Below are 12959 nucleotides of genomic sequence, written 5' to 3' on the forward strand. Positions count from 1 at the left end.
TTTATTCTCTGTGCCCTAGAGCCGTCAATGTACACTTACAGAAACACAATTTCATATGCAGCACATATATTGAATATTAGCCACAAATATTTAAAAACTCTATTTGCATCAGCACTGTATTATCTAGTGAACTATACAAGCAACTCCTGCTTGCTTTATTTTCTTTCAAGATTTCTAAATAACAATTTGCGCCACATATGTCTTATAATTCCCGAAATTCCTAAAATCTGTCCAGTTTTTCTAGACTTGCTTTTGTTGTGCTGTATAGTTAGTGTGGACTGATCTCCTGTCCTGTGTATTTATTGTTATGTTCTGCATTATTTATTTATTGTACATATCTGTCATGCATTAGTTACACACTGTATAGTATCTAGTCCTGCTAGTGACTCTGTGTTGTCTTGAATATTGCACTGCAGACCTAGAGGAACAATATTTCCTTGTTTTATCTTGTTTCCCTGTTTACATGTCCATATTTCATTGTTGACTTGTATTTGAATGGGATGACAAAAACATACTTGGAAAGTATCATTAGGCTGAGTGTGTGAATAAGAAATATCCTGTTATGGTTATTGTTGCCTTTGTCACATGTGACATTCTGATAATCATGATGCCTTTATAATCCTACCAACTAAATTCCCCTTTTTTAAAGCACAGAACTGTTGTACTCCGGAGACAGGCAACTGGTGGTCTTGGTCTGAGTATCAAAGTAGGTTCATTTTCTCTGCTTTTTGAAAATACATAATTAAATAAGTAAATAAATAAATATGGTAATTTAAAAGTGTTATTATTATTGTCAGTATTTAGAGTTGCAAACAGATAACGTGGAGTTAATACTGAAATTGTGCATAGAGGTATTCAGAGTAATTGAACAGTTGAGAAAAGGTATAAAAAATGTAAAAGAATCAGAGTCAAAAGTTAAAAGATTTATAAAGTCCTTTTTTTTGTTGCATAATATCTCTTCAAATGAGTAGTCCATCACCACAATGTTACACTAAAATTAAAGCTGGTTGGTGGGAGGGATTCTCTCTCCTGTCACTCACAGAGACACTCATATCTTTCAGCTAATGTATGTGGAAAAGCGTAGATAGCATTTAACCCTTCTCAGGTAGTAGTTGTAACAGTAAGGCAGGTACAGTAGATAACTAGTTAGTGGTTGGGTTTATGGCAGGTGACTAAACAAGGGAGAAAATGGCCCCATTTTTTTGTTTGTTTGTTTATGTCCTGTTCATTCAATTTATGAAACTCTCAACAGCAGATGCATTGTTTAATACTTAGATTTATGCTTTATGAGGTTGTACTCTTAGCAAAAAAAACAGTACTGCAACAAATGCTCTTTCATAAGTCGAGGGTGGAATAATATGAGTGGAACTCATATTGTTAAATTATAACAAATATGCAAAGATTACTTAACTACCAATATTTCTACAGCAACATATCAACAATACATTATATAAGATTTTAGATGTGTTAGAATTGAATGCTTGCCTTCTGATTTATATGTCTTTTTTTATTGTGTATTTCATAATTTGTTACATGCATTGCAAGTATGACATTTTTCTGTACAGTTGACAGAAAAAATGTGATATCTTGCTCCAGGCAATGTTTTTTATTCCCCAATTTTTGGGGGATTAAAGAGAGTGCATTTTTCTTTTAAGTGGTTGTTTGAACATTATTGAAAATCATGACTGAATACAGAAATATCTTTTTAATGCTGTTTTCAATGTTGAATATAACCCCTTATGTATGATGTTTTACTGGGACATATCTTTTTAACATACTTGATTTGAATTTTCGTTATAGTTGTTATAGATTTATATGTTATAATTGATTGTACACTGGTTATTTAATGTGAGACATAAGTAATTTATTTTGACCTTCAAATGATTCATATGTTAATACCTTGGAACATTTATTTATTTATTTATTTATTTATTTATTTATTTGTTATCATTTAAATCAGTCACATACCAGACACACGGTGTTCTATGTGCATAGATCTGTTTTGGAGATCAAAGAGAATGCTATAGTATAGATTAAAATTTATTATGCCACCCAGAAGAAACTTGGATAAGTCGATAGAGCTGAATGATTTGCTAGGATATGAAGTGTAGCTTGTGTATCAGTGGGTGGTTGTTTTACTGAATCACCTGGAGTGAATTTTTTTTATTTCAGGGAGGAGCTGAGCATGAAGTGCCTGTGGTCATTTCAAAGATTTTCAAAGATCAAGTAGGTAAGGCATTATTGAGTTTTCCTTCCGATTTTTGTACAGATAAATTAGCTAAGGCTCAATGATTACTATACGTTACCCTCCCACTATCAACAGTGATTATTTTCTTTCCTACAGAATATATGATTTACAGAGTCTGACATCTAGAGCCAAAAGCCACTTAATCTCTTGAGGCAGACTGTTTAATAAGTGTGTAATTAGAGGCCATATGCTTGTCCCTAGTATAGTGATGCATGTGCCAAGTTGTGGACCATATGATCTCTGAGCCATGAATGCCTCATATATAAGCATACAACATCAATGGACTACTTCATTAGTTCTCTCAACCCAGAAATAATATTGCCCATGTCTGTTTTTTCTTGCTATCCCAGAGGCTCTCTCATATGCAGGATCAATAACTTTCAAGAAATTTCTGTGTGCCTTAAAAGTAGATTGGATATAGACTATATCATGTATCATGTATGTTTTCTATGCCTCAAAAGAAGAACCCCTTAGAGCTTTATGAAAAGAAAGAATATAAATCAATGAGTGAAATAATTACCCATAGCATCAGATCAGCATGATGCCGCATGCAGAGTTGCAGTATTACAAATATGCTATTATTTTGTCACATTTAAAATCTTAACATTTAAGAGTTTTCACAAAAACCTTCTGCTTAATGACTTGATCTTAATAACTTTAGTAAAGATAATGTAACCAGCAGGAACTTTGTCTAACTTTGGAACCACGTGATTATATTTCAAAACACTAATGAAAATCAAATGTATTTGTTATTTATGATGAAAAATGAGTTGAATTTCAGAGTTGTAGGAATTTTGGATTAGAGCCACTTTTATCTAGCACTCCGCTAAAGGCTATATTGGCAGACTTCTCAGTCACCAGGGCTGATTGCTATTTCCATCACATTAGCACATATGAAATGACTAATTGTATCCTAATGTCTCCATTAACCTTTGACACCTTGTGTCTGGCCTGCAGCTGATCAGACAGGGATGCTGTTTATCGGCGACGCCGTGTTACAGGTTAGTGAAGCGAACGTTAGCTTACTCTTATTCTCCACAATGCCCAGGGGCATAGGTGCATGTCAGAGCAATGTGCTCTCTGCATCCTAATGATGTTTCTCTCTGATTCATTTTCTCAAGGTCAACTGAAGGTTTAACCTTTGAACTCATTATATGAATCTGAGGAATAAAAGTAATGACACTTTTTTTTAAGTGCACCCTTATTACCACAAGCTCAAATAGAAAAGAAGAAATTTATTTTCAGTTTGTAATGCTATACCATTCATTCTTTAAATTTGTAGTCTTGTCCTATATTGCCCTAGGCTAATGTTATTCAGATGTTGAGCTTCGGTTGGTAGATGTGATATGCAACGTTCTCTACAATCGTCAGTGATCTAAACATTCCTATCAACTGTTTATGAAGCACGACTTTGAAAGAAATATGACATTTGAATATGATTTGACATCAATCTGAAATTATGTGAAATTATGCACACTCAAATCCTCATATTACGCTCACGCATATTTATGAACAAGAAGATTATATTTATTGTAGACAAACTTATACGTTGCTCTAGCTTTTAGATACGAGAGTTTTACATATTTAAAACAAAGGTGAGTTAAAGACAAAAAGAAAATGTTTGCAGAATTTAAAAATGTAAGTATATTGTATGAATGTAGGCCGCAAAACTGATTTTTATTTTTACTTTGTAAAGCATGTTTACATCTTTGCTTCTCATGGAGAGAGGGGGTGTATGGGTAAGCTACTAGCTCCATGACACACTGCTTGTTTCTAGGGAGCTGTGTGTCATCCACACCTTAGGCAAATTCTGATTGGTTGCAAGGTAGATGGGTTTGGTTGAAAACATTGTAATGAGAGGTGTTGACTTTCTTCCATGGGTTTTATATTCCAAGTTTTTTATTTTAACAAATGTATCAGAAGTGTAAACAATAAAATTTTCCCTTGATACATCAGATACTTTCTATCTTCTGTAGACTAGCTGTGTATGTATACTTCTTAACCCCTTTCTGAAAGATTAGTCTGTTAAAAAAAATTATACACAGTAGCTCTGGTATTTCTAACCAAATGTCTATAATAAAGCTATAACATTGGACAGTAAATTAACAGCACAAGTGAATATATCTGTTTTCCTCTGCATTTCATGTTTGTGTCACAAGGTGATATGATCACTTTATAGAAAAATGGATATAATTATATTTACTACAAACATGACGCATATTCAAACAGGAAGCATATTCAGATATAAATTATAAGACAACTTAATCCTGTAGGACTACATAATATTCTTTCTGTTGTCTTCTTACTTGCTTATTTACAGTAAAGAGATCACACATAGAATAGCAACTCAATTTTAAAACATTCTAAATCATTTAACATACTGTGATTGCTAGAATTGTGGATTTGAACAGTAGTTGAAGTATTTCAATTTATGAATCGATACTATTCATACACCTGATGCTGTTAATACAAACAAGTGAAAACACTTCATAAATGCTTTCGGGGGGGGAAAGAGACTTGGTTTATAATAGATCGTGCAAGGCTTCTTTTCCCCTCAGCACATTTCAAAACAAAATTACACCCATGTCTATTTATTATTCCTTCAGTGAAACTCCAATCTCTCCTTTGTTTTGTTTCTGAGGCTGCTCTATTTTCTGAGCTTTGCCCTTTTCTGTAAATTCTGGTTCAGCTCATGGGCCATTTCTCCATTATGTACACACTCACATTATAAACTCAAGTATGAATGTGGACACACAGATTCAGGTATCCACTACATGGTCACAGAAGTATAACATAAATCAAATTTGTAAAGTAACCAAGATGTAATGCTACACATTTTAGTATTACAGTAACTGCCACTGGAACTGCACTGTGTAGTAAACTGTGGACTAGAGTACAGTTTTCTGGACTGCAACCAGCTTTAACCATAAAAGTGCACAAAAAATAAATCGTAAGTGCTTTATAATGAAGAAACCCTTTCTTTCATACAGATCAATGGCATCAATGTGGAGAAGTGCACACATGAAGAAGTTGTAAGTATTCACTCATCAAAGTGCTATTACTCCTGCCCTGTGGTGTTGAAATGACAAGTGATGGAGCAATAATCAAAGGTGCTTGACTTGAACCATGTGCAATCTTTTTATATATAAGAAATATTTATATTTTTCATTCTGGTACTTCACCGTAACAGCTCTCTCTCTCTCTCTCTCTCTCTCTCTCTCTCTCTCTCTCTCTCTCTCTCTCTCTCTCTCTCTCTCTCTCTCTCTCTCTCTCTCTCTCTCTCGCTCTCTCTCTCTGTATTTTTTTCTCTCTCTCTGTATTTCCCACTCCAAACAGATGGTCTTTCCTTTCACATTCAGGAAGTCAAGAGACATGATTAATGATTTTACTCTCAGAAACCACAAGCTAACAAAGCCAAGCTGTTTCAGCTCTAAAAATCTCTTTGTCACAGATTGACCACTGATATTTGGGGGATTAGACTTCATTATTATGTATTATGACTGACACGGTCTCTTCTGTATGGTAAAGAAGAGACAGTGTCAGATTGTAAGCCTTGAATATACTAAGCTTGATGAAGACCATGTTTGCCACAATAAAAGATGTTCTTGTGTTCTAAATAAATTACTTGTCACTCAGATGTACAGACAGGCAATAAATGACAGTTAAATATGATGCCACTGTTGGGATACTATGGGAGGCATACTATGGTAGGCCCATTTGTCTGCTTAGAGACTTGTTTACAAATCGATACACATTTATTCTGACTGATCACCTTTATCCTATGATGAAACATTTCTATCCTGATGCAAGTACGCTCTTCCATGATGACCCCATCTCCATGCACAAAGCATGAGTAAAAATAGATTTAATGATGAAAAGGATGTAAAAAGTATTGTATGGCCTTTGGTCAGCATCCCTTTGGAAGACTTTGGACTAACAGTGCTATCCACTATCATCAAAACACCAATCAAGAGAATTTTTTTTGTAAGAATGGTGTGATCACTTTAGTACATTTGCTGAGTCTTGTGAGTGCTTTGTGAGTTTCAGTACTATGGTTCTGGAAGCTTGTGGTGGCATTTTCACACCTGTATGTGGGCTGTCCCCAAAATATTGCACACAATTGTCTAGAATGTCTTTATATACTGAAGTTTCAAGAGTTTGCTTTACTGGAACGGTGCCTACTCCTGTGAAGCTCCATGAATACATTGTTTTCCAAGGTTGCTGTGGAAAAAAACAAGTGTCCTGCACAGAACCCTGACCTTAACCCCATTCAACATCTTTTTTCATGTGTTAGACTACTAACAGTGTGCCAGGCCTCCTCGCCCTAAATCGGTGTCTGAACTCAGTAATACACAGTGACTGAATAGGCACATCCCATAATCCATGCTCCAAAATCTACCTAAAAGCCTTCCTAGAAGAGTGGAAGATATATTAAAACAGAAATGATGGACTAAAAGGGGGCACGGTGACTTAGTGGTTAGCACGTTCGCCTCACACCTCCAGGGTTGGGGGTTCGATTCCCACCTCCGCCTTGTGTGTGTGGAGTTTGCATGTTCTTCCCGTGCCTCGGGGGTTTCCTCCGTCCAGGGTGTATCCTGCCTTGATGCCCAATGACGCCTGAGATAGGCACAGGCTCCCTGTGACCCGAGGTAGTTCGGATAAGCGGTAGAAAATGAATGAATGAATGATGGACTAAATTTGGAATGGGATCTTCGTAAATCACATATAGGTTTGATGGCCAGGTGTCCGATCATTTTAGTCTTATAGTACATTATCAAAAAAAGAACCGTACTTCAGCAACCACTAATCCTAAATAGTTCATTAACGAGAACCATTGGATGGTTAGGATTAGTCTGAAGGTTTGGACAGAAGTCAGTTTAAAGAAAATATAGCAAAACTGCTCTAACTTTTTATATTTCTATATAACACAGTGTTTTGAAACACAGGGGAGTCTAATATGATATAAGTAAGTGCAAAAACCTGAATACATTTCCAAAGCAAGAGTCAAAAAGCAGGCCGAAAGCAGAGAGTGAAAAACCTTTGAGAGAATAAACCTAGAAAACGAAACAAACAAGAAGGACAACAGTCGTGGCTTAGAAAGGCAGGGTAACTGCATGTGATTTGGAAGGACATTTAAAATAATTAGATGCAGGTGCTGATGCTGACAAGGGAGCATGAACCAAGCAAAGCAGACAGAAAAACAGGAAACTAAAAGAAAAAAGTAATTGTGAGAGGTTTGAATACTTAATTAAACAAAACGATGTTGTTAATATCATAACATAATAAGAGTATTATCAGAAGACTTTTGCAGTATAGGGCCTGATATATAAAGATTAAATCAGTTAAACAGTTAAACAGTTGAGTGAATGTAATACCCACTGCAGTCACTCACTTATACGCTGATGATTAAAGGGTGGTAGAAAATCACAAATAGATCACTTTTAGGTCTGGATATGGAAATGAATCGGAGCTGAATGAAACTAAGTCATTTGGAAAAAAAAGAAAGAAAGAAAAAAAAAACAGAAAAAATGAAATTGTTTTACCACAATTAACCTTTTTACAGCAATAAATGTTAACAGAATAGTTTTCATTCTAGCCCATCCAAGGCATGAAATCAAACCGATATACAGTCATTGTGAATTAATTATACTTATGATCCTCTTTATAAGCTGGGAGGTACAATGGCTTCTGGCAGTTTCTAGCAACCAATTGGATGTAATAATAAATGATAATTTGTGAACATTGAACTGAAGGATGAAAATTAAAGTAACAAAATATCAATAACAACTATGCAGTCAAGAAACCTAAGCCAGTTTAAACATTTATTTACACAAAAAAAGGCAAACAGACCTCCTAATATTCTTTAAAACACTGCTCCAGAGTTTAGGAAATATACAAGGAAAAAAGCCCATTCACCAGGTTGTATGTGATCCCAGGGATTAACAGTAAGCCTGCATCAGCTGTGCAAAGTGGTTGGGAGCTGATATAATGCTCAAGAGATCAGCAAGATATGCCTTAGCAATGTCATTAAAGGCTTTATATGTCAAAGGCATGACTTTATACTCAGTGTGATTTGGGATGGGCCCTTTGTAGGAATGCTTGACAAACCACTTCTTATTAATCATAGACAGAAAAATTGGCTTGACTAGATTTAGTAATTCCTCTGTTTATGGTTTTGATCAAAGACTTTTAGAAGATTCTCCAAAGAAGATAAAATGTATTGGTAGGTTCTGAAAAGCATTAGGCAGTTGTTTAGATAAAAGGAGTAGTGTGAATTACTTGAACACAGGCATTTCATATATTTGGACAGTAGTTTTAAAGCATGTGCATAGTGGATGATGCAACGTGAAGCTACCAGAGACGGCGGGGGTAATTACGTGTCTGAGCAGCAGTTAACTGGCCTCTCAGATCATGCGAAAGCTTAGCTGAGGGTACAGAACTCTGTAATTATTCAAAGACGCTGTATTGAAATCCATCATGAATTGATTCAAATGTTGAAGTACTTTTAAACCAGTTCAAAGTGGCATTGGAATTGCATGCGTTTCCTTTAGTGTCATCTTTTTATCATGTCGACTGTCCTGCAGTGTTAAGAGGATATTATTCTCTAAATCCGTCTCCCACAGTGCTCTCACTGCCTCTCTTCTCTCCTTGTCTCTCACTTTCTTTTGTTTTCTGGGCAGGTTCATCTCTTGCGAACCGCTGGAGATGAAGTTACAATCACTGTGAGGTACCTCAGGGAGGCACCAGCCTTTTTAAAGCTCCCATTAGGTGAGTTCGCACTGCGCACCTTCACGAGCATTCACAAGCTCGGCAGGGGGTTATAACAGCTCTAAGCTGCTGTAGAGCCAAGACCCTTAAAGGAAGTGTAGTGCTGCTACTGGATTTAGTTGCCACACTAAATGTGTTCGTCTACAATCTCTACTATGGTGTCTTTTAAAATGTTTAAAAAATGAAACGTCGCTTTGATTAGATTTACTGGTTGAGTTGCTGGTTTTACTAATTACAAGTAATTACAGTAGAAAATCATGCAGACAAGCTGTGTGGTTATAATGGTGCTTCTTAAACAGTCTGGGATTTTTTTTCAGGCTCTCCGGGACCATCCAGTGATCAGAGTAGCAGAGCATCCTCACCACTTTTTGACAGTGGTTTACATTTAAATGGGAATTTAAGCAACACAGTAAGTCCATCTCTGCATACAGTCTTCTGTCAATTTAAAACATCAGAAATGAGCTTGAATTACAGGTTGTAAATACTACACTAAATAAAATATCCACAATGAGTGACTTGCATATTAATCAAGAATCATCATATCATCTTTAGTCTGAAATGAACTGAATCACAAATCATGTTTGACTATTATAGTTTCAACTTTACAATTTTCACTTTAATTAACAGTTTCCTACATTACCCACAATTCCTTTGGACTGGCTGTTGATAGTGGTGCCAGTGGGAATTAGGTTTTGCTGTATTTCTAACTAAAGTGTCCGATGCATCAGTGCAGTTGTCTTTTAATTTTTACAGCTTTCATTTATACACATGCACAAACACAACAGATTCCAAAGCTTCAACTTCCCTGCTAATACTGCTGTCAGTGCCATTGTGCTTGGCATTTTGTAGATCGCTAACTAGCTGAGCTAAATCTCTGCCATAAATCTTTGTGACCGCATTGTATAGCTGCAGAGCATTACTGAATTTCTCATTAAAATGACACAAATTGTTGCTGGAGCTAACAAGGGAAACCGATGATGTTTCTGTTATGTTTGAAATCATTCAAGAATTTTACTATTAAACATAATTGAAACTGCACTACCAATGACCCCCTGAGATGTCGGTGTAACAGACAACCGCTATACAACGCCAACCAAACAAATTACCACCAGAATTACTAAACATATCATTTATTTCATGTGCAGTCAAATGATAAGAATTATCAGCATTGCCATTTTGTTATGTTCTGTTTATACCCATGAGACGCTTTTTTTATGGCTTTTGTAAATAGTAGTGAAAATCATGAGCTGGCCACCATTTCATGCATGAATCTTTTTCCATTGTTCAGAGGTGTGAATGTGATGGCTTGCTGAGATGCGAAAAGAATTAGCACACATATAGTATCTCAGAAGACTATAATTTCTCAGCTCGACAAGGCTCTAGCTGTGGGACCAAACACCTCATCCATCCCATAATGTCACATACTAATGTTATGTAAATCTCAGTGCCCTAACCATGTGAGTTCATTTCATCTTTGTTTTGTAAATGGAATTAGACAAGCATGCTACGTAGTAAGGCATAATACATAGCAGGCCATAGAGATTGCTGTGCTGGTGTTCCTATCGGGCAGGGCAGGTAGGTGACAGCTTATCAGGCAGCTTATTATCAAACAGAGAGTGTCATGTGAAGGTGAACATGCCATGCCTACATGACTCAGAGCCTCAAAGCACCAAGAGTTTCACCCACATGAGTAGAAACACATGAATGAACATGTTGAATATGTATTAATCAGCTCAATCGCCAGCCCCGTTCTTTAGAGGTACTGTATGCTCGTCCTTTGAGAGCATGAGGGTGTGTGTTTTTTAATGAAGCCGTCTGGATGAAATATGCTCGACATGACAGACAAAGAAGAATAAATGGATGGTAGGCTCGTTTCTTGTTTCTCTTGTTACTATAGAGGAGATGTGAACTCCATGTGATCTTTTGCATCAATACAACATTTGTCAGACTGTATATTTATAATCGCACACTCCAGTGTCACCCATATGAGGATGAGGTTCCCCTTTGAGTCTGGTTCCTCTCAAGGTTTCTTCCTTTACCGTCTAAGTGAGTTTTTCCTTGCCACTGCTGCCTGAGTCATCTCAGACTTGCTCATTGGGGATAAATACATACACATTTAAATATATCTGATATTAATCTTGTATTCTTTTAATCTTTATATTATTCTTTATATTAACCTTTTGTTCTCTGTTTATGTTCTGTAAAGCTGCTTTGAGACAATTTCAATTGTAAAAAGTGCTATACAAATAAACTTGAATTGAAAACTTGAATTGAATTTTCACAGAAGACAAATGCTTTAAAAAATCTGCACATCTGGGCTACTCCTTTATTAAACTGTCAAACTATCCAGGTAGCAAACACGGCAGGTAAAGATTAGAATGCATTTCTATTATTTATGCTGACTCTTTTTTCTCGCTCTTGTTTTCTCTAGTTTTGTGTTCAAGGAAAGTTTGTATTAAAACAAGAGCTGTGGTTGTCTAATTGCTGACTCAACAAAAGTGTTCTTTAAATGAGGGTTTTTGTTAATCCTCCTTTACTCTTGATGCTTCCTTCCCTGCAGGTGATTAGAATTCGCAGAGCTTGTCATTCCCTGTATGCTCCTCCGACATTGAGTTGATTGACACTGTGTTGCTTTCATAGCACCCGGGGATGAGCACTGATTCATTTACATGCCTTCCAATAATTAGTGTTGCATCTCTCGTTGCCTCAGAAATATTTTGTGGTATGGCAGGCAGCCTGATATGAAGGACAACAATGTCAGTGGTGCTGGGAATTGGTCCGTGATAGAGAGCAGACACTTTGTCACCATAATTCATTTTGACATGGTGACCATATTTTATTCCTTGTCATCTCGGACTTTAGCACTGCACGACATGAAAGTCAAATCAGGTTTAATTATCCAGCATTGGTGTGCATCAACAGTGTATCTTGCTTGAGAAAGTGCCTAAGACATAAGCTTAATTGGCAATAGCACCAAGCTTTGATTTGATCACAAATGTCGGAATTGACTTAGACAGCAATTAGAAATGTGGTGTGATGAAATAGCTGCACAGTTGTTGCATGTGTATATAACTGCATATAGTCTTATTTCCTTAAAATGTTGATTATGGATGTGGAGTCTGTAGTGTATAGCATGGTGTTGTTTAATTTAAAGCTCACACGTATGACTTCATAGGGATACGAGTTATTTTCTATGATGGAATATTTTTCCACACAACAGAATGGCATCTTGTTCTATCACAGCTTATCAGTGTACCCATGCTCTAGAGCTAAGTCAGCAGCAGAACTTCAGGTAGCTTCTGGTTTCTGGATGTATTTTAGGGAATTTAATTTGCAATTCATGACAATAGATTGTAGAACTGTCTAGCAGTATTTTTTTTAACCCTTTATACTTCCAGAACCGATCAGAACCCCTGACTCATATTCCTCATTATATGCAGTACTGTGCAAAAGAAAAACTCACCAAGGTTGTCTGAGACCAGAAGCAAGTGTGACAGCCAAAGCTTGCAAAAGAATATGGCAGGTTCTCCAAGATACTTGGGGAAAAAACTTCCAGCAAAATCTATACCCAAGTTTAAAAGGATGCTTTTTGTTGATTTTTTTTTTTCTTACTTTACATGTTTTAAATGTAGAAACTTTTCATTTCTGTAAACTCATTAGCATTGCAGAGTTTCTTTACTTGTTCTATTTGCATATTACTGTAACCTTCTGCATTAATTCCACTGTATTTCTAAAAAATTCATAGTAGATCCTGGACAATCTTACTGCATAGTTTTTCAATAATTATTTTTTTTCCCTTGTAGATGCTTTTTTAAATTAAGAGTACTTCAGCTTGAGAACAGCTCTTCAGTTTTCTTAGTTATTTAGTGATGAAGCAGAGTATTGGGCTTTGTCTCCACTTTTGAATCAAGTTACAGTGCTAGAGTGGGTCTGCACAGACCCA

The 12959-nt window shown here is 36.2% G+C and overlaps 1 protein-coding gene across 1 annotated transcript in view; it reads left to right on the top strand.

Annotated features, from left to right (window-relative positions):
• sntg2 (syntrophin, gamma 2) overlaps positions 1 to 12959 on the top strand; it is a 36396-nt gene that overhangs the window by 8361 nt on the left and 15076 nt on the right. Inside the window, exons 3-8 of the mRNA XM_060879369.1 lie at positions 650 to 706; positions 2173 to 2230; positions 3206 to 3249; positions 5239 to 5280; positions 8929 to 9016; positions 9334 to 9425. Coding sequence (XP_060735352.1) covers positions 650 to 706; positions 2173 to 2230; positions 3206 to 3249; positions 5239 to 5280; positions 8929 to 9016; positions 9334 to 9425 — 381 coding nt within the window. The remainder of the gene's footprint in view (positions 1 to 649; positions 707 to 2172; positions 2231 to 3205; positions 3250 to 5238; positions 5281 to 8928; positions 9017 to 9333; positions 9426 to 12959) is intronic.

This window comes from Tachysurus vachellii, chromosome 10 (genome assembly GCF_030014155.1).
Source record: "Tachysurus vachellii isolate PV-2020 chromosome 10, HZAU_Pvac_v1, whole genome shotgun sequence".
NCBI classification, from domain to species: Eukaryota; Metazoa; Chordata; class Actinopteri; order Siluriformes; family Bagridae; genus Tachysurus; species Tachysurus vachellii.